Here is a 25,303-nt window from a genome sequence, read left to right as displayed (position 1 = left end):
CACGGGGCGTGTAATTTAAATGCCACATTCATCATTACTTGCAGTTCGAAACCCCTGAACAAAAAGTACAAAACGTCACGTCGTGAACGGCGTGCTGCCCCTTCAGCGCCTCACCGATGTACCAGCGCTCACCGACTAACAAGGAGCCAAGAACATCAGACCACTGACAGTGTAATAATTACTTCATCCTGTTTGTGTCTCCATCTTTTTGTTTTTACAGGGCTTGCGCCCGAAAGGTTAACATCTCCCTCATGCTCAGTCTGCACACGTGGCTTCTCGTGTAACTTGACTGGGGTCGCTCACATCCGGATGAAGTGCTCTTGTAAGAGGAAAAGGAAAAAAATAAAAGAGAACCGCGCACTGGCCGTCGATGAAAGCGTTTCGGCCGCTCATGTGTGTCATTTTGTGCCACCGCGTGCACATGTACGACTGTTTTTATCTGTTCGAGCACTCTGACAGGGATCAATAAACAGGAAGCAGCTTTCATCTGCAGCTGGAGAGGGGATCTCTCCACGGATGGGAGCAGAGAGCAAAGGGCACATCACTGACCTCCGAGCATGTCTACAACGCTGCTATCTCCTATTCCTAAAACATATAGCTGATGGTTTTTTCTTTTTACACACCATCCATTTAAGCAAGCAAGTAAACCCCCAGTTGTGAGCAGTGACGTGCGGTGATGGCTGGTGAGGCACTGATGTCATCACTGTCAGATTTACAAACATATGAACCCTACAGAGTAACTTATTCACCATTTTATTGGCAGCAGTTAACGTGTTTTGTTGAAAATATCACATCAGCATTCTTTACATTTACAAACTGTTGCATAGAAAAAAAGCACATGTAAAAAAAAGGTTATTATCTCTTACCTTTACGTATAAATGAAGTCCATACGCTGCTCCTTCCGAAGCATCGATAACTTGCTTGTCGAAGTTCTTTCTTCAGTCTTAAAAGTCTCTCTGTCTCAATGGAAATCACTGCCAGTGAAGACAGTCGTCCTCGATTGGTCCTGTTCCAACTGTATGTTTGGAGTCTTTTCGGTGCTAAGAATGAGCGCTCGGCCAATGCTGTTGTCGCCGGAACGGTGACCACCGGCCGCAGCAACTTTATCGCCTTAGGAACTTGCAGATTTACATTCATCCCTCACCGTTTGTGAGCTATACAGTCCGATGGGATCGGCAAAAAATAGCTGGACGGCTGCACTTGACTTGCTAACTGTTTACTGTAGCTTGCTATGGCTAATTCTATTATTCTGTAGCCAAGTGGTAAGAAGGATCCCTGGGATCAGCGGTTCCCCCTACGATGAGGCAGCGTCACTGCTCGCCTCACTTAATGTCTCTTCGCACTCGTTTTATGATTATGTGAAACACGTTATAGTTGACGAAAAACATTCAACCCATCAGCTAAATTATGGAAAGTGATTCCATATATTAAAAGTGTTTTTTTAATAGTGACATCCACAGAGACAGCAATGCGGTCTCAGTGCATAGCATGCCAGCACAGCTAACAGAATCATTGTGCAATCCACAGTGGGCTAAGTTGGTTGCCGCACGTCTCTTCTTCATATTTGAACGGCAAATGTGAATTTTTTTAGCGATTTTGAAAAAAAATATCAAAAAATGGTGAAGCTACATGGAAAATAACTTTATAGTACAAATGACTGAATAATTGAATTATTTTTTCATTTTGCATTTTTTTCTTTCCATGATTACAGGTGAGGCCTGGCCTTCCCTGCCTCTACTGACTGCACGTCACTGGTTGTGAGTGCAGAGTGTGTCGGTGATTGTGCAACAATGACAGTCCTGTAAGCAGTAGCACATTCAGCCTCTGCTTTTGTGTCATGGAAGCAAAAGTAGAGTCCTTGAGCGAGCGAACCTCGCCTTCCACTTCCTGCAGATTGGCCCCACAAGAGCCAGCTAATCTCTCATTTACCTGAAAGAATTGAAGTACTAAAAATGTATACAGTTTGTAAATTGCCCTGCAGTGTGAATTTGATGACCCAGCAACATGTTGATATTTTTTGTCCTGTATTTTTATAGGTTGTCGCAAATTATAATTTTCATGATGGATGAGCTCTCCCAGGTATTTTGGAATGAAATACAATGCACAGAGACTGAATTTTGTGAAGATACACGTCGGATTAATCGTGATTTTCGATGATCATGATCCATTCACAAAATAAAAATATCTGAAATACTGCATTATAAATAAGGGGAAAATCTCTGATGTCCTCCCATCTTGACAGACAGACATGATCGCGTTTGGAAAAACGAGTGAAACTTTGCTTGGCATCTTTTTGGAATAAGAGACTTGTTACACGAGGTCTTCCTTTTGCTGGTGGAGGGCAAACTCTTGCGGTTGGACAAGAATTTAGACGACTAATTTAGTTGATCATTGATCATTCAGACCATGAACTACTTCTGGGTCTGAATATCCTCTAATCATGGAATGATGATTTTGTAAATTACAGGCCAACTCTGAATGTATTGGATGATAAATGAGGGTATGATTCAGAGGGCAGGGCCTTGCGATCGGCAGGAAGGCCCCACAGCAACGCCGAGCCAGTAAAGTGGTTGTGGGCTCGGGATGCTTGTCTTTATTTACTTGATCCTAACCATTTCATCGTATTCGATGACTCATTGCATATGACTGTAAGTGTGGGACAATGAGCTCTTCATGTCATACACTTTGCTTTGAGTTAAGTATTTGCAGATTTTGTCATACACTCCTATTAGCCACTAGAATAAGTACGCGTATATTTGAGGTATCAACACACAACACATGTTGATTGAAATGCCATGGATCAAGTACGCTCGAAGAGAGTGCGAGACTTTTAAGTATGTCAGAAATCATAGTATTCAAGCGACAGTATGTGTGATGTGTACTATCTCCGATGGAATTTTGGAGTATGCTAGCACTTTTAGCCTTTAGCAAGGGCGACGGCTGTTTCAACACATTTACCGATGACATATCCATGGCTGCTGTTAACCCTCTCAGGCTCAAATTAAGTTGTAGTTGCAGGAAAAATCTGATATTTGGCTGTCGCAAATCTGCAACATCTGCCCGGAGAAGGTTAAAGAAAACGCACAGACTTGCATTCGTCCTACTTTGAAAGGGCTATCAGATCACATAACACTGAAAACACAAAAACAGGAGCTACTGCCGTCGGATAAAAACAGCATTTATTATAAAAATAAAACCAGTCGTATCTTAGTCATTTTTAATGTGGCCAATCGTTACAATTTCATATGGGACCACGTCAAGGGCATTCCGCGTTTCACAATTTGTAGAGAAAAATCACCCACACACCCCCAAAAAAGATAAAGAACAACGTGACTGAGTTTGGCTTCGATGAGGATATAAAAATAGATAAGGACATAAGGTTCCTTCTCAGACAGGAAATGAAGGAGATGGTCTGAGTCGTCTTTTACACATCACTCTCATTACCCGGTCCTCCCAGACGCACCCCCACCTTCTCCCTCCATCACCTGCTGACTTTTTAGAGTAGAGACAGAATGTTTTCGGTGTGAAATTAGGTCAGCGGTTACGTTGCGGGGAGAAAATCACCTACAGAGCTAGCCAGACACACACACACACACACACACACATACACAGAGTGTGGATACTTTCTCTTGTACACACAGCAACACAGATGTGTTGCTAAAGGGTTGCCATGACAACTCTTCCATTCCCAGGCGGTCAGGGTGAGTGTGAGAGTCTGTTGGTGTCAAGTGTACTCAACTCGAATCACTTGGGGCTCACGGAGGAAATTTGTTGCACGAATGTCCATTTTGAAGACAATTTAAGGACTGCAATTAAATCTGCTGCAGAATGGAATGCTGCCAGGCGATTTGTGTTTGGATAAAACGGTAATAAAATACTTTGCTCCAATTACTGATCGATAAGTAATCACACGGTTGTATATTAGCAGAATTAAACCGGGTCTTCAGTTTGGCATTTTAAAAAACACAATCACTCCTAATTCATTTCACAAATGTGCGTTTTAAGCCCAAACTAAAGCAACGGGGTGGATTTGAACTCCAACTCTGCTCCAAACCGTCACAGCGAGAGGGAAAACCTGAGCCAGTCTCTATCCACGTCATCAGCGCAAGAACTAATAAAATTGCAATCACCTCTGCAATGCTACTTTGCTTTTCCAACACAGGTGGGAAAGGGGAAAAAACACACTAACTTTCTTCTACTGCTGCTTTAAACTCCATAAACAGCCCTCTTTATGACGCTTTTAATTGTTAAAGATGACGTTATCCACTGTGTGCACCAGCATTAGATGCACCTGTACATAGCTGATCGGTCTCACTGAAGCAGCATGAGAGGTGCAGAAATCACTGCATCACTATTGCAGTTGGCAGCTCTCATTGCATAAAAATACAGAAAATGAATAGTTGGGAAACCCATGGATCTGCGATTTTATGATAACGAGTCAGGAAGCAGAGAGATGAGGACCTGAGGGTTATTGTGTACACTCTGGGGTCACACAACTTTCTGTCATCAGCACAAGCTCCGGTGTGACCAATTCTACATTGGTTCAACATTCAATTTTTCATAAGTTGTAGCTGCGATTATGCATCGAATCAGTGGACGATCTGCTGCTTTGGTTAATTTTGCACGGGGAGGTAGTTTCTTCTGGGAGGAAGACCGCTTCCCAAGCCAGAACGCCAGAAGCTAGCACATCTCCATATTTGCTTCTGTCAGTTGGCCCGTATAACAAAAATGGAAGGGCAAAAGTTGAACGCACGTCACGGCAACACCTTGAAAATGAAACCTTCCCTGACAGTTTGGTTGGAAAGTTGACACCTGGCAGAGACCAGGACTTTGACAAGGTCTTAGCCCGCTTGGTCCGGTCCATACCTGGGTTCAGTTGCTGTGTTCACAGCTGCACAAGCAATCATGTCAGCAATACTGAGGGAGGAAATTGTCGCGACGACACCGAAGAAGGGAAGGAAGCGAAACACCCTATGACGTCTCGGGTCACGACGCTCAAAGAGGCGAGATGCTGAAGTACGTCATTCAGACCGGTTTCAAAAGCTTTCCTGTGATTTCCTGCTGATTTATGATCTTTGTAGCTGCACATTTTTAACGAGGGTAATGAACAGACAGGACTGGTCGGAGGTCTGCAGTCAGTGCTTTCTGGTTGAAGCGTCCCGCAAACAACATTGAACATTAAACAAACAAACAAACACAACACAATTCGCTGATATAAAGTAGTTTGCATAGAATGACCAGAAGAGAATACTGTGGCTACAACAGCGGTAGGAAATGCTACAACCACGGAAATAACCTGAAACACATTAAAAATTACCAGCATTGTCGGCCATTGACATTGACAGCAGTACTGATATACGGTGTTGAAGAACAGAGGATGCAGAGACATAAGTTATTCCCTAAATTAAAGAAAAAAAAACTTTAGCTGCATGGTTTTTCCAATTAAAGAGCTTCTTTTTCATGTAAGAATGGTAAAAACAAGAAGTGGCAATAAAACAAAGACATTGTCATCTGCTTGAGAATGACTTTTTGCGGCTTGAAGGTAGATTAAGTAACAATTAAAACAGTGTGAACGCTTCTCATCGCATGCCGCTGAATTGCTTTAGCCTTTACTTTTGCATTCAGAATGTAAGAGAATGTAAAGCTACTATTTTGCTTTCAGAGTACTCGCGACCAGAGATGTCTCCTCACAAAATAACCACTGCGGTTCAAACACAATACATTTTGCATCCATCCTTTAGGGCGGAGGAGGCCACGGTGTGAAATCCACTCCACTCTGAACCCTCTCACCTCAGAGTAGATATTTCGCAGGGTGATCTGATCATCTGCATTTGACAGAGAGCACTTGGTGCCTAATGTTACATTTTATTGGCTTTAAATTCATTCTTCCCATTCAAGGTGCAAATTAGGTATTCAGTATTCTGTGATTTAGAATCTTTAGCTTTTAATTTAGCAAGACCCAATGATTAGATGGTCCTCTCATACGTCCCTGGTAAATATGCTGCTACATCGTGGAATAATGGTAGGGTTATGTGACAATAAAGATAACTTAGTGTAGATTATGCAGCGGTGAAGGTTTTGTCTGACACTGGCGGAGCTAAACCTCTACTGCGGACGTGACAAAATACATTTTCATTGGACACATTCTTGATTGGTTAACTTGTACGTTTCAAGTTACTATGTTTCCCAAAACATTAGCCTGAGATCTGTATCCCGGACTCTCAAATCAAACCTTGCTTTCAGGCCTGAAGGAGCCTCTTGAGGTCCTCGTCCATGCCTTGTGCTCTCAGCCGCTCCAGGCTGTGGTAACGGTGAACGACCTCGTCGGCCGTCACCACCACCACCCGGACGCCGTGGGTGTCCTCGCCGAGCTGGCAGCCGATGGCCGAGCTCACAACCATGTCGAGGCCGTCGTGGCGGCCGCCGGCGTTTCGGTGATAATGACCAGAGAAGACCGCTTTCACCCCTGTGAGGAGAATAAGTGTGGCAAAGTGGAATTAAAAGGGGGACACGTGTGATCTGGATTAATTTGTATTTCTGTGTTATTTACGTCACAACACCAAACTAGAACACAACTATAAATAGGCTAACATGCTCTTTATGGTTTAATGCACACCACGTCTGACCTCTCTGTCCTTTATCCACCCAAATAACAATGTAGTATTTACAATTATTAACGCCTCAAAGCACAAATGACCAAAAAGGTCCACATGGAGTGACTCAACGTTTGCTGTATAGAAGATGTTTTGCACAACTCCCTTTAAACCCGTTTTTTGTGCTTTATTTATTGGTTTCCGATGGGAGTTAAAGCTCACTTTGCACTAGAGCAATTATAACATAATTCTTATTACCGTCCATCTTTTATTGGAAGAGCAATGTATCTTACAGTTCACTTGCATACAGTTATTTCCAAAAAAAAAGCAAAGAAATAAAGAAGTAAAGATGAAGACAAGAGGAGAAAAGGAGAAGGGTGGAAACGACTGAACGGTTCGTAGCCCCTTTCAATACCAATGCTCTGAAATACTGTTTTTCGGACTGAAAAGAGATACTTCATTTTAGAAAAGAAAGAGATGGAGATAAATTACCGAATGGATAAAAACGAGCAGACGAGTGAGGCCGACGGAAGACAAATAGGAAGGAAGAAAAAAAAGGAAGAAAAAAGAATGAGGCCTTGCACTTGTAGAAGACTCTGAAAACCAAGGGGACTTTCATTAAGGAGCCATGATTTTCAATTTCTTTTCAATTACAAGGCACATCATCAACAGAGCGGGGAGACTTTGGCTGGGCCCTGCAGCGCTGATGCTGTGACTCCACAGCGAAACGACTGCACACTTAAAACGGCACCTGAAACAAACTTTGAATGAGGGCAGCCAAATGAAGTGTTCTGCTGTGTGAAAGTAGCGTTTGTCTTTTCCACTGGTTTGAAGAGAAACCAATTTGCCCCTCTGGCAGGCTTGTGCCTTTGAGTTTGTTCAAGAGGTGAACGTACATTTTCTGGAGTTGTGGAGATGAAGACGTCTTTCTTGTTAAAGGTGAGGTGAAGTACTTGAAGATTGGGTTTGAGTTATCTGAATTATGACATAATTGCAATACGACTGATTTGCAGTTGAGTATGCAAAGGTTATGGTGACAAAACCGCAGTTGGGAAACCAAAACATGCTGAAGTGTGCCTGCGTGTTTAGATGGGCATACAGAAGGACTTGGGATATTTTGGCAAAGAAACCAAGTTGCTCTATTTTCAAAAGGGAAGTGGGAAGTTTGGCTGCTCGTTACTTTAGCGACGTATTCGAAAGTAACACAAAAATATCGTTGAAAAAGGCAACAAAAGAGGATGAAATGCGGTAGGTGCACGAAGAAGATGCGGGCTTGTCCTAGAAATTCGCACAAGGAACTCAAGGAAGATCCTGCTGATATGTTCGCTTGTATCCGCTGCTTTATGTACAACTTCAAGCCGGCGCTGCAACATCGGCCTGATTCATCGAGTCCGTTTGACTGCATAATTGAAAAAGCACACAGAATACAAATGTGACTTAATTTATATTAATATTTCAGACTGTGTGAGTGCGGCAGTTGCAAATGCTGGACCGTTCAATTATTAATCCTCTGTAGATAGACACTGACGATTCTCGCCTGAATGTGCATACATCATGCAAATTCATTTCCAATCACAAGCTGAAGGAGGGCCACCCTGCGAGTTCGCTCGATTTTCGGACCATTTGCGTTGCTACGCAGTAGGAATCAAAACTTTTTACGTGACCTTGCCACTAGTTCTAGAGGGTGGGATAAGTGACTATGGTCAACACTGATTGGTTTTAAAGGTGTGTGCACCTCTAAAACCAATCACATTCACAATTCTACACTTGCTTGTGTTTCCAGATTAAGGTAACAATCTCATAAGTGTGAATTTAATATCAATGCAGAGTCTTTAAATCACAAGCTTTTAAATTCCCATTCAGTAACTGGGATTTATCTTCATTTTCACACATTTTCCTAATTTTCACACCACAAAGCTGATCAAAGATACTTTCCTTGGTAAAAGAAAAAAAAAACAAAAAACGTTTACTTCATCTAGACAAGTGAAAAACATACTCGTTTCAAAGTCAAACGTCCACACTTGATAGATGTGAATGTAATTACAGGTTTGATAACAAGGTGTAAATCTCGGGGGAACGGGGAAGCTGGGTAAGGTTTTGACAGAGAGCCACTAACAAGGTCTGAAACTCTACAAAAGCACGCCAAAGAGTCAAGAATTTCTGATATTAAAGAGATTAGACAATGTTTGATGGTCCAGTCTCTTTGCTAAAAGGCCATCCTGAAAGTAATCAAGAAGGATCTCAAAGCAGCGGTATTAGAACTCTGGGAGGTTTCCAACAGACACAAGTCAATGTTCTGTGGTGATTGCAGGTTCCAGGTTGCAGGCACTTGCTGACTCAGACGCATTTTTCTAAAACAATCTCGCGTCTGTGATTATTTTCCATTGGTTCAATTACTTTCAGGCCTCTGAAAAGGACAACCTATGTTTAGACTAAAATACTTGTGGAGCTAGCTGAAACAGTTACAATGAGGAAAAGTCAGGAGGCAAAGCTGGAGGTCACAGAGATGAAGATGGTGAGGTTCTCTTTGGGAGTGACCAGGATAGATAGGATCAGGAATGAGTCTATCAGAGAAACAGCACATGTTAGATGTTTGGAGAGGAGGTCAGAGAAGCCAGACTGAGATGGTCTGGTCATCTACAGAGGAGAGATAGTGAACATATTGCTAGACCGAGGCTGGATTTGGAGCTGCCAGGCAGGAGGTCTAGAGGAAGACCAGAGAAGATTTATGGATGTAGTGAGAGAGGATGTGAAGTTAGTTGGTGTGAGAGAGGAGGATGCAGAGAATAGGGTTGGCTGTGTTGACCCCTGAAGGGAAAAGCCGAAAGATGAAGACGACTTGTGGAGCTAACAGAGCTAACGCGTGTTTCTTGAAATTGCATAGCACGGCTGGATTTACCCAGATCCCGTGAATGAATACAGAGCAAGGCAGCAAGAGATGTAGAAAGGCAAAGAAAGTGTGAAAGTGCTCACCTGGTGACTTTGTTGGGAATACTGATTTGGGGATTTGTTACAACATCCATACTATGCTTGCTTTGTCCTCACAGTCTCAGATATTTTTTGGGGAGGACGACAACATGATAAGAAAAGTAATTAAAAAAAAAAAATGGACTCGCTGACCGGCCACTCTCTGATTCCAATTAATCATGCTGCCACTTAAAGCGTATGTGGGATTGTGACACAGTGTAAATATATCCGCCATCTCATGATCCATAAACCACACGCCACCATACCGTAAGCAGGCAGAGCACCCACACACAGAGTGTTTGTGATGCAATTATACGGCAGCCATGTGTGGCGTTCTGCTAAGTGCATGACCGGTAATAGTGAACTAGTGAAGTAGCCAATGCTAGGAGACACACTAAGGCTGCAACCTCTTTTAAGTAAGAAGGATGAAGAACATTGGACTATAAATTGATGAAATAAAAAGCAGCTCGGTGAGACCGAACGTGGAACAACAGGGAAACAGATGTCTCTCTCCACAGGTTGAAAATCCGATAATAAAAATCAACTAGCGCAAGGATAAATGAATATCGAAGTGTAGAACTAGAAGGTTTTCTATTTTTCTCCCCGCTGAGGGACCTTTGTGTGCTGGTATTACTTAAGCCAGGTGCTCAAGAGTGTTTTTTCTTTTCGGTCTTAAAAGAAGCATTCAAGCGCAAAATGATAATTCAGACATAATCAACAAATCCATGAATTACTAATACCCTCACAAAAGTTCTCGTTTTGAGCGTGCTTGGTTGATGATTTGCTCGACTGCCGGTTAGTCCTGCCTCTCTTGCTGTGCTTGTTTATTGTCCAACACGCGTTGAGGAGGTGAAAACTAGCTGGTTTCGATGTTCACAACGACGCATACGCAACCAAAAGTGGCATATTTCAGAATCAGAATGGGAAAATTGTTGCCAAGAAGTTTTCACTGACAAGGAATTTTTATATGGCCTGTAGGCGCACAACGAAAGACATAATATTAAGAATTAAAATAAAGGTGAGAAAACATGCAGAAAGAAGTGATTGTATATTTACAAGTGTGACAGTGAGAGTTACATTAATATACAGTATAACAGGACAGGAGCTGTGCGCAATGTCAGTGGCAGTCATCGACGTTGCTGATATTGCTAAATAGTTTTTGTGGCCGTACCAGTGGAAGTAAAAATGAAAGACATTTAGGATTAAATTAAATAAATTGTTTTTTGAAGTGACTGATTATAAAAGTGATCTCTTAATCCCTTTAAATAATTTGAAAACAAAAATGAGGCAGTTGGTCACATGTCCATTAGTCAGTTTGTTTGCTTAATGTCATATTCATTGACCTTTTATGGAATTATAGCCCATCTTTCAAGCATTCTTTGATGAGTTTATGTAAATGAGTTGAAATAAAAATATGTAAAGACATATAACACACGGCCAATAAGAGTCTCCATTATCAGCTGAGTATTAAAGTGGACCGAGTACTGAAATCCTCTTTGAATGTCATGGATATTTGTCAGTTTTGTCTGTTGGTTAGCAACAACTGACTCCTGCGGTGCTTAAAAAAATAAAAATAAAATCATAGAGAAAATGTAACACAGACCCAGCCATAACAACCTGACCTGAATTCATCAGAGCATGTCCCTTTCAGAGCCGCATCATTATGCTTGCTTTAGATGTCAAACATCCCCACCTGGGTCCTTGTCTGCTAAAAACAAACAGCGAAAGAGAAGAGGTGCCTATCTGGGAGAGGACATCATTTTCAATCTCAAAGAGATTGTCTGCATGAATAAAAGATTAACACTAAATCCAGAAAAAAGGGAAATTTTAATAGTTGCAAAGGCTGAACCTTTTGCAAAAATAAGTCGGAAGAGGCAGACCAGCTTCTACATTTAGTAGAGCGGGAAAGGTAGGTTGGATATTATGGAACTCCAGAAGTTTATCAGTAAGAATGAAACTTCATGCAGCTGCTCTAAACTGGAAGTCAAAGAGGAGGAGAATATATGAGTATCTAATGTTCAGCTGGAGCTACTCGGATCAATTGTGCCATTTCAAGTGACTTCCAGGACAAACAGACACTTTGCAGAGGAGTTAGTCACCAGAACTGCCTCATGACCGGCGGATACATGGCTCTCCTCTGTTTACTGGGTGGCAGAGAGCCTGAGCAGGAAATTCAATCAGCGTGGCACCTGACAGACGTGAATTAGCTGCGCAGTGGAGAGCTCTCTTCCCAGATGCAGGTGCGAAATACAATGTGCACTGACAAAAACACAGGGGAGGTAAAGGCCTCTTTTTATTTTTTCTATTCAGTGATCTTCGGCAAGCAAGAAAGAGGAAAACGGTGACAGCCTCGGGCAGCATCTGCTCCCCCTGAGCACGGATGAGGCTGCCTAGTTGTTTGGGAATGCCTGGGCGGGTGGCTCCGTGGATTGGTTTGTCAAATAATTTAAAGACGTTCTTATTATATCAACTCCACTACAGGACGAGAATTCCTCTGTCCGGAAACAATGTTTTTATGGAATGCACTTTGGCACATGCATTCCTGTTGCCGCTGCCAGGAGGCGAGCTTTGCGAGAGCAAATCCACGAGTACGGTCGCAGACCAGTGGTGTGGCAGCTGCTTCTCGGTGCTAAAGTGCTCGCGGTCTTTGCATGACAAGTAGTGGAGAAAGATTGGAGACACAAAGACTTGGTTGCCTCTTGAGGAACATAGTGGCATCACGAGACAAGGCGGGTCCATGGAGAGATGATCGACTTTGACCTTATTATGACTTAACCCTTTAAACATAATTACTAGTCACTGAGATAACAATACAATCCTTCTTCTTCGAATGACAACACAATACTAAATCCATACAGTTAAATGGACCTAAAATCTGCTGCTGAACACATCTTGTTTTTTTGCAGATGGGCTTTGTCCGGTGTTTTATCCAAGTGCTCGCAATATTTGTTTCTTTGCCTTCCTTTCTTGGATTTTTCGCTTTTGCAAACCCTTTTCTTGCTGAGTGGGAGCCCTTGCAAAAAACATTCCACTCTCTGTGCAGATAATGCCAAGTCTTGTCTCAGTCTCTGTGGAAATCCCATTTACCTGTCAGTCTCAAAATAGTCACTCTTCTTTTGTGCTTTTCTTTGTGATCAAGACTCCCATCTGGGGCCTGGCCTTTGCTTTGACAGGCAGGAGGGAGAAAACTAGAGGGGGGATTCTCGCGCGTTCGAAAAATACCCAGAGTAAGCTAGTTGGGAGAAATGAAAACATATTGAAAAATCACCCAGAGTCAAATTGAATTCCGGTCAGACGGGCAGAAAATTCACTGAAAGGAGAACGGACTACGCTGCATGTGTTTTTAACCTATTAATCTTGTCATTTTTACCCAAATTTTCCTTAACACTGGCTTTGTTTAAATCTTCTCAAACACATTTTATTCTATGCATGCTAATAATTGCCACTGTCAAAGGCCTACCAAATAAAGGTGTAATGGAGGGGGAGAAAAAAAAATGTCCATTCTAATTGTCTCGGGATCCCCTTCTCCAGCTGGTCCTTTGCTTCTACCCTTATATCTCTACAAGTCATTGATTTGCAGACCCTAATTGTTCGCTAAATTTTTATATTGCCGGTAAGCCACTCCTCATAATTTATTACATCTAGAGAAACGCCAATTTCCTCCGGCGATCTTCCTCCTTTTCGCCCTTTTCCTCTGCCTCGACTACGCATTCTCAAGGGTGGTTGTCATTAAAGTACAGGTCTGGGGAATAATAGGGAATCTGTAACAGGACTGTTGTGAATTTGCATGACAGAGGGATGCAAAAAAAAAAAAAAATGATGGAGTGCAACGAGGCCTCATCCAGTCCCAGCTCCTCATAAATCACTTTCACCCTTCAAGTCTTTAAGCATTCCCTTCCCGTGTCCTACAGGTACATGCACACATACACACGGGAAAAATGAGAAGAGCATGTCATCTGTCTTAAAACAGTTACTGTTATATGGACATTCAGACAGTTTACACAGTGCAGGAGCTTCCTGGTTTCATCACTCTATTATCTTGGAGGTCAAGAATTGTACAGTTAGAAGGCTGAGACTATACAGCAAACGGCAAGTAGGTCATTGGTGTTTTCTGAGCATTCTGGACTTTCAAATTCCAACTTCATTGACGTGTTTATGCAATTAACCATTGTTCAAACTCAATTCGAGTTTGTTGTATTAAAAATGTTCTGTCACTTTGGTTTCGAGTGCACTTTTTGAACATCGTGTTGAAAAGAGGTCGCGAAAAATGTAATATCACATGTCCTAAAAAATGAATAAAAAATAGAAATTACATCCAAACGCAGCAGCACAGAGCAGGAAACAAGGCAAGTGACAGTAAATATATGCAACAAACCACCACTGTTGGTGCCAAACTTGTGAATAAGTTACTCAAAATCCTTCCTGTATTGTACTTTGTCATCGCAGTATATTAAACACCTTTGATAAGTCGTAATCCCCAAACTATGATTTAGTTTGCAGCAAAAAAGAAAGGCAAGGTCTAAAAGCAGAGAGGAGAAAAAAACAAAAAAAAAAACCCAAACAATAGCGCTATTCAACCTCATGATAAAAACAATGGATTTAAAGGCTTAGCCCTGCCCTCTTATTAAATCCCCACTGGGTGAAAAATGTGTCTTCGCTTTTGAACAGAGTAGGTCCCTCACAGATAAAGACAACCAGTGGCGCGAGTGAGAGAGAGAGAGAGAGAGAGAGAGAGAGAGAGAGAGAGAGAGAGAGAGAGAGAGAGAGAGAGAGAGAGAGAGAGAGAGAGAGAGAGAGAGAGAGAGAGTGCGATAGAGCGAGGAGGAAGGATGGAGAGCCGATGCTGTGCAGAACAAGGCTTATCTTCTCCTGAAATGTAATTAGTCAGTGTATGTAAAACTCTACGGCCGCGAGCAATGTTGGGAATTTCAGTGAATTTTTAAGTCTTGTTTTTGTTCTGTTTCTATAAGCAAACCGGGCGGCGTTGTGTATCTATCTGTGCATCTCTTCGTGTATTTTTTTTTTTTTGTTATTTGTATGTACACTAAGTGTAACCTGAATAAAAGATACAAACTTCTGAGGCGGAGGAGGAGGAGGATGATGAGGAGGAGGAGGAGGAGGAGGAGGAGGAGGAAGAGACATGGGGCAAACAAATCTAATTACAGTACTCCATCTACTGTATAAGGAGCGTCTGAGCGCATTGCTAGTAATTCTGCTTCTACCCTCGTCTTTTGGATGGGGAGACTCTGGTTCCTAGCTGTGGGATTCAATTTCACTGAAAACATTCTGAATGTGTGTAAAAAAAAAAAAACCTGTTTCTTAAAAATTCATCGTCACCGTGAATGTAACCTACATATTTTTCTCTCTCTGTTTTCAGTAACTGGCTGCTGAATAGCACTCATTAAAGAAAGAAGCTGACACGTTGCAACATTAGAGCCAGGGAGCATTATTTACTATGATTACGGGGATGACAGTGATGCAGCGCAGAAATACTAATAGTCAGAATGTGCAGCTCCCTCTAGGATGCTTTCGTAATCGGACAGAAACTCCACCTAAGGCTGTCTTTCCGTCAGGATAGCTGGCAAAGCAACAGACCAATTGAAACGTCAGAATAACTCTCCGCACTTACACGACGCAAATGCGAAATTAATGTTAAAAAAATTCAAGAAATTCCCACTTCATCAGAAACAACGGTAATTGCTTATGCAATTAAATAGTAACTGTATGATACTTCACTTGCCCGAGACGGGGGTCATCACTCAGAGACAGCGTATCATTAATATGAGCTGGAACGCAGTCAACAGTTCCCAGGGTGAGAATGTGCGCTCTGATGAGCAAGAGGAAGACTAATTGGTGTTGCACCTTTCTCATGTACAGCTGTGCCGCTGAGATAAAATATAGATACTTACAGTGAAATATATCATGCATAGAAAAAATGCACCACTGCAAAGTGATTTATATGCAAAATGCATTGACAACTGCACACAATCATACAAATATGTCTGACACTTGAAAGAAATGCACAAGCAATTACTCATCTACAACATCCACCAGCGCGCAGATCCTATTAACAGAAACAGGTAGAAGAATGAAAAAAACATCAGTGAGAATAAATCAATTAAATGTATTTCTTTGTCTGCATGGGACTATATTCTTGACTTCCATCACGCACATTATTGGACTGGTGTGGGACCGCAGACACTCCAGCAGTGGCAACAAAAACCCCACACATGCTGAGCCATACACTCGGCTGCTGTGAGTCAACCAAAGCTGAAAGACCCCTCCGAGACCAGACGCACAAGAAGTTTTGTGGATTAATGGTTGCAACTGTGCATGCACATAAACACTTTTTTTTTTTTTCAAATCTATAAAAATTAGCATATGCATGGCTCTCTCAGGAAATTGTATGCACAAACATGAGCAAGCTTGATTTCTAGGCACATCTTTAGCAATGAGTGGACATTCCCTTTGACACTGCTGGCAATTTCCTTGCACGTTTACAATGAAAACAGCAGAAAGTGCGGTTTTACCATAGTTAAAATAGGGACACTTATTGGAGAGGCATCACACAAAAGAACAGGATGATCATGACAAATGATAAATAATAATAAAAAAAAAGAATGTTATAATAAAAATGTTTAATTGTATAATAGTACAAAAAAGTAAGACAAACTTCGTGTCGTAGACTTTTTAATCTTCCCTTTTTCATTTTTCTATGTTAGGCAAAATTTTGAAAAAATGTAGACATGGCCTTTGTAGATTATACACGTTTAAACCGTAATGCGTCAATACTGGTTTATATGTGTTCTTTTTTTTTTTGTTTGTTTTGTTTTGTATGTCTGGGGCTGTTAGAAAAGCCAAAACAGCTTCTTTCAAGAGAACTGTTGGAAAACAAATCGGGGGGCGGGGGGGAGGGATCCAGCTCTACCTTTGCCAGGCTTGCTGTTTGCTTGTTTTGTTCAAATATGAAACCAATAACAATTTCAGAGCAGCCAAGAAGGAAGAATATCCCCGAGTTTGGATAACCTCCATTTGCTATTGCTTCACAAAGAGTTTTAATGTATCATAAAGAGCTTTCCAGAACTCCATTAAGGGATTGCAAAGCACAATCTTTTCTCCACTGTAGTACATGGATTGTTCATACACTTGGTATATAACAACATTTGTCTTCCAGGCAAAAATTAACGAGAGCTGGCTGTGTAAACAAGGAGACTTTCCCCTGCCAACTGCTTACTTATTGGAAATCTCAGCAAAAAAAAAAAGAAGGAAAAATTGCATTCATGATTCATAATTCCTCGGTGTATGTGTATGCGTGACCGCATGCGTGAGTATGTTGAGGTTAATGATGCTGCCCTTTACTGTAATGACAGTAATGATCACCAGAGTACAAGAGCACATCTGGAGGCTTGGGATCACAGGGTGCAGCAGAAGGGACAGACCAACAGGGAGGGGAGATGATGCGCGAATAACTCAATGCAAAGAGGGGAAAAAAATTACCATAGCTAATATATGTCCAGGGGAGACATGATTTACCACGGATGAGAGAAATCCGCATCTCATCAGACAGACAAAAAGACGAACAGCACCCTTCTTCCTGGCTCGGATCTAGTGTGTATCATATTACTACTTTTTACTTCTCTCTGTGTGATTGCTGGCTTCACTAAAAAGAAGGCCTCGGGCCCTTTTAAAATGATGTTTTCAATGCATTGCGTGCCTTGCAGGGAGCTCCGACTTCATATAAGCAAGTCTATAAATGACATAAAGAAGGAAAAAAAAAAGAGAGAAAGTAAAAGAAGTGGATTGGTGGGATTCTTTTCAATATGGTTTTTATTTTCTTTAGTGGAATGTGTCTTACTGAAGATCAATCCTGACACAACTAACCGGTCTTTAGGTGACAAGGGTGGAACACATAGAATAGGCACTTTTCAAGAGCACTTCAATGCCAAATGATGAAAATCTTCAGAAAATTCTGAATACTGTAATCAAATTTTTCAAATCCTTGTAAAATCAGTAATGTAAAACTGGCTTTGTTTGGATCTGTGTGACAATGCACCTCAGTTATCTGTCGTGCAAGTCTAAAGAAAAAAAATCTCAGGGAGGCTGCAACTAATCTTGTGGAAATTGAAAGTAATTTCTACATACACGGTTCCTGTGTACAAAAATTTTCAGGGGACTCGCAGAACACATGAACAACTTGGGTGAATTCCACATCCTCTGGTGAGCAGTGATGCCTACATGTAAACTCCTGTCAGAACAAACATGGACTGAGGGATGTCAAAAGTGTAAAGTGTTTTTCTGGCTAATACGGACATATTTCGATAAAAACCAAACCTATGAGAGTGTATGTTGATTGGTAAACATGTCTTCCTGCCCTGGCTGTGACCTTGCAAATGGCAGTGTATCTGGTATGAATGTTAGTAGCTGCTCTATCATAAAGTGACACTGGCTGGTGATGATCGCACTCGGTCTCTGTTACGAGCGTGCCCCCAGGACAGACTCCGGTGGATTCGGAGCGCAGACTAACTGTATCCGTCACCGAGATGCTCAGAGTACCGCATCGGATAATGGAGCCAGCAGACGGAGTATGAAAGGGTACGGGAGAGATCAGAAAGAATTCACACACGAGCTGTATTATTCAACAACTGTTTTCAATCTATTTATGTAACTGTTTGTTTCTTTCCAAGTATAATCATTTTGGATTTATCAGTATAATATACTTTTAGGCGATTTAACAGCGTTTGGCATTCTGTCCCGGATATCTGTTGAACCACATGTACAGCTGCCAGATGGGTAAGTTACGACAGTATGTACCTGTAGATGAAACACAGTACCCACAATCACGTACCCTCTCTGGCTGGATCAAAAATATCCTGGACTGTTCTTCAATCACATAAATGTATATGTATAAGCATGCAAACAAGGAAAAGTCATGTCCCTTACAGTGCTTTCAAGACGGCAGCTGCAAGTCTGCCATCAATAATTTACAGCCATGTGCAAGTATGAATGTATGTAGTTCGTACAGAACATGCCCTTTAAGGGGTCTGAATTGGAAATTGTGGCACAACGTGTGAACGAGTAATTACAATGGCACCAAGCATGTTCCGCATAGCACCGCACATACATGAGTACTTTGTGTTCTCGCATATAAAAAGTGTGTATGGATTGCCCTTTAAATCTTTTACTAGTGTTCACTTGAAGGAGGAATCAATTATGAGAAAGGGGGCGGGGGCTGGCGGGTCATCAGACCAAAACGGGCTGACATGGTTAAATACATGCGGTCATAATGACTGGATAATTAAATTAATACCATCCCCTGCAAGTCACCTTGATGAATGATTGAAAAGCCCGGCACGTGTCTGCATGAGAGGCCCCGTCACTCCAGCAACATGGTTTATGTGTGTGAGTGTGTGTCTCTTGTAGCTGTCATAACAGACTTACTGTCCTTGTGAGTGTTCCTGTACCTGTTAGCCTTTATCAGGCTCCCCCAAAATTTTATTTATGGAATTATTCTGCATATAGGAAGTCAATGCATGAATTAATTCAATTATGTCTATCCTATGTGTGTGTGTGTGTGTGTGTGTGTGTGTGTGTGTGTGTGTGTGTGTGTGCGCGCGCACAATAATCTCTTCTTGCGGTTTTGGCTAATGGCATATCAATCCTCTGGGCTGGGATCTAAAGCATGCTTGAGTTAGATATGATGGAAATGAGCAGGTCTGGCAAGAAGATTAGCTAAGAAGTATTAAGACAAGATACTTAAGACCACTTCACAGCAACCTAAATCCATCATCACCGAAAACAGTAAGGATATTTTAGGATGCTGGATTAGATGACTGCCCAACTTTCTAAACAATAAAAACTCAGCTTATCTCTTTTCTAGCTTCTAACGCTGAAGTAAACACATTGCAGCCAGGCAGTGAGAGAATGGATATTTCAAAGAGATGTTCCCTTAAGCAAAACACCGCCCCGTGGTTCATACGAAGGAAGACGTAGTATCGAGAAGGGAAAAAAGTATGAGTTGTTTTACCGGCTTTCTTGAATCTGTCCAATAAGGCTTGTCTGACAGCTCTCTGCAGATTAAAGTAGTCGTCCTCTTCATCTGGGTTTTTGAGGTACAAAGGGATGTGTTGAAATACCACGATGTGCTTGGGTTCCTGAACAGAGGAAAAAAAAAGAAACCTCATTGACTTAAATCATTGCACTTTTTATTTTTAATGATCACTGAGTAATACCGACATAGGAGGAGGGAAAGTTAACTCGGCCGAGTATTTTCAAAGGAGAACACAGCCCTGATGCCACCTTACCGTTTTCGAGGAAGACGACGCTCTGCTCAGCTGTGCTTCCAGCCACGTCTCCTGGGCCTCCTTCAGCTGAGGGGTGGCTGAGGCATCATAGAACAACTGCGAGTTCAGAACCAGGCAAAGGACGCCACCCACCTGAGACGCCGAGGCAAAATAAACCAGAGATATGTGGCAGACATTAGTCACAGCACCTCGAACACATCCTCCGACAATAAAAGCAACAGTGCATTTCTTTATCATTACTGCATTTGAATTGCACTGCTATTTTCCCCCTGTGCAAGCACCTATGATTCAACTGCACAGTATTATTCATCATTTTACTGGGGGAATGCTACACCTAATGGTCAATGCGTGTGGTTCCAATTAAGTGTCATATCTGATTCGGATTTCCCAAAAATTGGTCGGAAAGGCAGCTGTAGCTAAATGCCGAAAAAGAAAGAATATTTAGGAACCCTCTTAATGGCTTACACACACCCACTGGGCACTGCTGTGCTACAGCTAACTATAAAAGAAGGCTTTATTTGTAAGAAAGGAATATCAAAATATTCAGCAGCACATTCTCTAATAAAGCAAAAATTCTGCTTAGGTTTAGAATAATTACAGGAGAGCCCAGATTACTACCTGTCTGGTAATATCTAATTTGCATATTAACACGGGGTCCAATACATTTATCAATTCATGGCACCTCGACAGAAGTACAACTTCAGCAAACCAAACTCTAAATTTCTATTTCTGAGGGGATATTTGTGCCGGCTCTTGCTCCTACATGGATTTATGACAACAGACCTGTAAATACCATCCATTGCATATCCTACTCAGGGTCGCGGGGGATGCTGGAGCGAGCGGAGGGACACACCCTGTTCATTTCAATTGCAGGACCACATTTACAGGAAGACAACCGTTCACGCTCTCCTTCACACATCTGGGCAATTTCCCCAATTTTTCCAATTAACCTGCTGCATGAAACCCACACAGACAAGGGCAGAATATTCAGACGCTGTAAATACCTGGCTTTATATATCCCGTGGCAGGTTTTGTTCCTATCTGAAAAGCCCCAATTGTTACAATGAGTGCATTCGAATGTAAGGTCGTGTTACGGTCCAAAAAAGACTGATATCTGAAATGCATTGATTCAAAGGGTCCTATGCAATGGTATAGGGTTCTTTTTGTCTGTTAACTTGTGACTAGGACAGAAAAAAAACAAAAGTATTCTGTTTTATACTTCACAACACAGTCTGAATATGCTATTTGCAACAAATGGCTGAGGTAACTCCTTACCCAGAAGCTGAAATAGTCATCCCCCCACGCACTACAGTACTGCTCCACTGTTCTGGGGGTAGGTGTGTTTCCCAGGTCATGGTTGCCGCTAACAAACACCAGCGGGATGGATGGGTCCGTCCCTGTTAGAGCAGCCTTCAGGTCTCTCTCCTGGCCTTCTCTAAAAGGCGTATCTGGGGAGGAATAAAGAGGACTCGTGACAGAGTGAGGTACAGACCGACGTGTGATAAATCGCAAAACACCATGGAGTAGTGAATCAAGTCCTGGATGCCCTGATGCAATAAAATAAACAAAACGGAGAAGGACAGTAAAGTATTATGAATTTTGATGAACATTGTCAGCACAGACTGGAAAAGGTAGAAGTGATAGTAGCCCAAAGCAAGGATTTATTTGGATGATGATAATGACAGCTCAGGGAATGATCAATGCAAGGAACTGCTCCTTGTTTATCACCATGGTTACCGACATGATGTGGTCGAGGCGTCTGTGGTCCACCCGGCAAAGCCAGCCTCTCTGGTAAAAGAGAGTTGACAACAGCTCTTTGCACTTGTCATGGTTCCAGCCCTGATTTCCATGAAGCTATTTATTCACCTACTTATTTGGAATGCATTCGATTTATTCTGTTAAAATCTGCCACGTTACTCTTTAGAAACCTGACGTGCGCGGTGCGGGAGACGTGTACAAAAAGAGGAAGAATGTTTAAACTACATTACTCAAGTCGTTATGGGAAAAGGCCAGAAAAAGGAGATATAATCATTTCTATTTATAATTCAGAATGTTTGGCGAACAAGACTATCGGCCCTGCTCTGACCCCTCCGGTCCCCATCCGCCCCACCATCCTCCTTTCTTATTTCTATTCCTTTTTACTATCGGAGTAATTATTTTACTGACCTACTTTCAAAGTGTTTCCTTGGATGTTTGGATAAGACTTATTGAGGAAGAGCCTTATTTTCTCAAGACAGGGGATCTTGCATGACCAGGGCCGTGGAGAGGCAGAACTTGACACATCTAGATAAAATAACAGGCTATCATCAGCCTCTCCCCCATCATCTTGTGACCTCTCAGACCTTGAATTTTCTACACATCACAGGACACTTGAGTCCAAAGAAGAGATAAATGTGTTTCTGGTGATGCTAAAATTGATCTGTGTGAAATGTTTTTTTGACAAGAAAAATGTTAGAGTTAATCATTTAAATGCAAGTATTACATACATTCCACATTTGATAGGCCAATAAATTAAGTAGGTGTTATTTGGACTGTTGTTCAGACAAAGCAGGACCCTAAAGTCCAAAGACAGAGATAAACATGTTTCTGGTTATGCTAAAAATGATCCCATGGGAAATACCAGATACTTATAAGTAATTAAATGAGCACATCATGCAAAGTATGAATAAAATGTACAAACTGGCCTTGAACAAGTTGTTAAAAGTTCAACACGTGAGAAACCATGAAAATTATTCAAGTTTTTTTTTTGACGAGAAAAATGTTATATTTAACCCCTTAAATGTAAATATTAAACATTCTACATTTGATAGGCCATTAAATTAAGTGGGTATCATTTGGACTGTTGAGCAGACAAAACAGGACCTTGGAATATTCTGTGTATATCGTATATTCCCAAAAATATTTTATGATATTTTGGGTCATGTACAAGTCTTTTATTTATCTGTAGTCTAAAATAAATACATTTATTGTTATTCCATGGGTATAACAACCATAAGACACAAAGTAGCCTTGGTAGATCTTTGACATGTTGTGTGTTTTTGGCACTCTGAGTATGATGCCATAATGAAAAAAGGATCTTGGTAACTATGACAGCTGCAGCAGCCACCATAATATGGACTCATAACATGATTACAATAACAATATTTGACCACTGTCAAGCTTAAATACCCACAAAGGTTTGGACACTAATAAAGCTGCAATGAAAAAAAAAAACATAATTTGCTGAGGCAGGTTTTGCACATGATATTCGCAATAAACTGGAGCAACTTGTGATATTCACAGCCAATTTGAAAACACCAACACTTTGATTCAGGGGGTTGAAATGCGTTGTGAAGTAATTACGAATATTATCCAGAGTGGACCCATTTACTGTACAATAAAACACCACTTTACTCCATCTTACAACATTTTTACCAAAAAAATAACGTGAATTAAAAGCCTTTGGTAATTGTCTACCCTGTTAGTATGTTAGAAAACTAAACGGCGTAGTGACAATAGATCAACCTCCCAGCACATTGGAGCGGCTCACTTGCCCGGGGGCTGACAAGATTGTCAACCGAAGAGTCCATCACACAGGACAGCACAGAGGAGTCTAACTGTTTGCAGCAAATACAGAGTCATACTGTCAGCTGTTTCCATCAGCTATTTCTATTCCCATTCTTGCATTATTTTATTTTTCTCCCAACTGCCTTCAGTACCCTTAAGCAAGGCATATGACCTTGACAGCTGCTCAGTGCTAACAACCCGGCGGCTAAAAACAAGGGGGGAAAAAAAAAATGTTTGACACCACCGAAGCCATTAAGTGAGTGTGAAGCAGGGTTAGGTTCAACCGGAACAGCAAGCCACCCTCAACTTCTGTGGAGGAATGGATGTGGTAAACAGCATTGAAAGGCATATACCATGTGCTGGCTGGGAAGCTGTGCAGCCTTCTGTTTCCTCACTCCTCAAGCTGTCTGCCCTCAACGACAGTCATCTACCAACATGTCAGAGCTGTGATTCATTCCTCCACATTCAGAGCTCCATCAATCCACATTTGAAATGCCCCACTGCAGATTAATGGGGAGTGGGAGAAATTGTGCGGACGAACGCATTTACACAAATGGTATTGTAAGGTACGAGGAGGTGACAATTTAAAAGCAACACGGGGGTCCTCATTTATCAGTCTTACCTTGAAATGTGCAGATATCTGAGAGTTTGAAAATCTCCTAACTGTTCCTGCTTGGCTCATTTATTAAAGCCCTGAGTTATTTTCATGGCTGAGATGTCTTATCTTCAAAAGTTTACAACACAGACACAGAATATGTCCAAAGACAGCAGGCAATATAAAAAAAACAAATAAACAAACAAAAAAAAGCACAACAGACAAAGCAAAGAACACTCTATTAAGGTTCAAGGGATTTTTCTGCAGAGGAACTACAAACTCCAATATCAACAAATCAAATGGGCCAGTTTTATTTCAAATGCCTCAAATACAGAGTGAAAGGAGCCCTCTGGAAAGTTAAGTAAAAAAACAAATCCTGATATGTTCAACAACAGTAATAGAAATCTGACAATCTATTAAAGTTTTATTGTTATCTATCAACCTGGAATGGCCTTCATGGCAATTTCGGTGAGGAAGATAAATTATATGTCAAATAAACAAAATCTCCGTGGTCATCCCGAATGAGAGAAATTAACCTTTATAAATTAAACTTGATCTAGTTTGCTGGAAACCAAGACAATTATATACTTCTACTTATTCAGTGGATATAAGATTAGTGTAATGTGGACATCTAAAATGTCAAATACTTTGCTAAAGGCTCGCATTTTTACAAAATTAATATCTTATGAAAAATATTTAAATGTCCGTAAGTCAGAATGACAGCTCCCTTCAGATTTACGGCAGCTGCAGGTTCTCGCTTACTCAGAATTTATGACGTACTCAGAGTTTATTAGCATGACATAGGATTCAGACGGCAGATTTAAAAACTGACCTTTTTGCTGAAATCACCAGAAATCCTCTATTTTTTGGCAGTTGTGTCTTAATGAATGATGAGGACAAAAACGGTACATCACAAGCAGCCACTCAGTCTCCATCCACTCCAGACCCTTTGGAGATAGCGCTCTCCTGATGCTGAGAATAGACTATAAAACAAATTTTATACCATGAACAATTGCCATGTATTGCCATGAAAGCAATTTTATGTGAAATGTAACTTCATGGATGGTTGGAGAGGAGGGTTTTGACACCTCCGGTGACCAATTACAGCCATACTTGGTAATTTTGCTATTATTCAAAGAGGAAAGGTTAATAGTTAACCTGATACTCGTAAGGTTCCTGAATGACCTCCACCATGAGGCCATTTTGCTTACTTATTGCTCAACAAACATTTCTTCTGTTCACTGCCCACACTCTTATGCAAGGAGTTCACCCCCTCGCGCGCAAAGTTTGAACGATCGAGC

The 25,303-nt window shown here is 41.4% G+C and overlaps 1 protein-coding gene across 1 annotated transcript in view; it reads right to left on the bottom strand.

The window, feature by feature from the left end:
- Positions 1-3,162: 3,162 nt before the first annotated feature.
- cpped1 (calcineurin-like phosphoesterase domain containing 1) overlaps positions 3,163-25,303 on the bottom strand; it is a 33,326-nt gene continuing 11,185 nt past the window's right edge. Inside the window, exons 3-6 of the mRNA XM_086140806.1 lie at positions 21,137-21,309; positions 19,862-19,993; positions 19,585-19,711; positions 3,163-6,466 (exon numbers count right to left, since the gene is read on the bottom strand). Of these exons, the coding sequence (XP_085996932.1) occupies positions 6,240-6,466; positions 19,585-19,711; positions 19,862-19,993; positions 21,137-21,309 (659 nt within the window). The 3' untranslated portion in view covers positions 3,163-6,239. The remainder of the gene's footprint in view (positions 6,467-19,584; positions 19,712-19,861; positions 19,994-21,136; positions 21,310-25,303) is intronic.

Source organism: Fistularia commersonii, chromosome 33 (assembly GCF_037954325.1).
Source record: "Fistularia commersonii isolate RoL2024-O1a breed Wild chromosome 33, RoL_Fcom_v1.0, whole genome shotgun sequence".
Classification (NCBI taxonomy): Eukaryota; Metazoa; Chordata; class Actinopteri; order Syngnathiformes; family Fistulariidae; genus Fistularia; species Fistularia commersonii.
The sequence above is the reverse complement of the archived record's forward strand: the minus strand, read 5'-3'. Positions and strand labels throughout refer to the sequence as shown.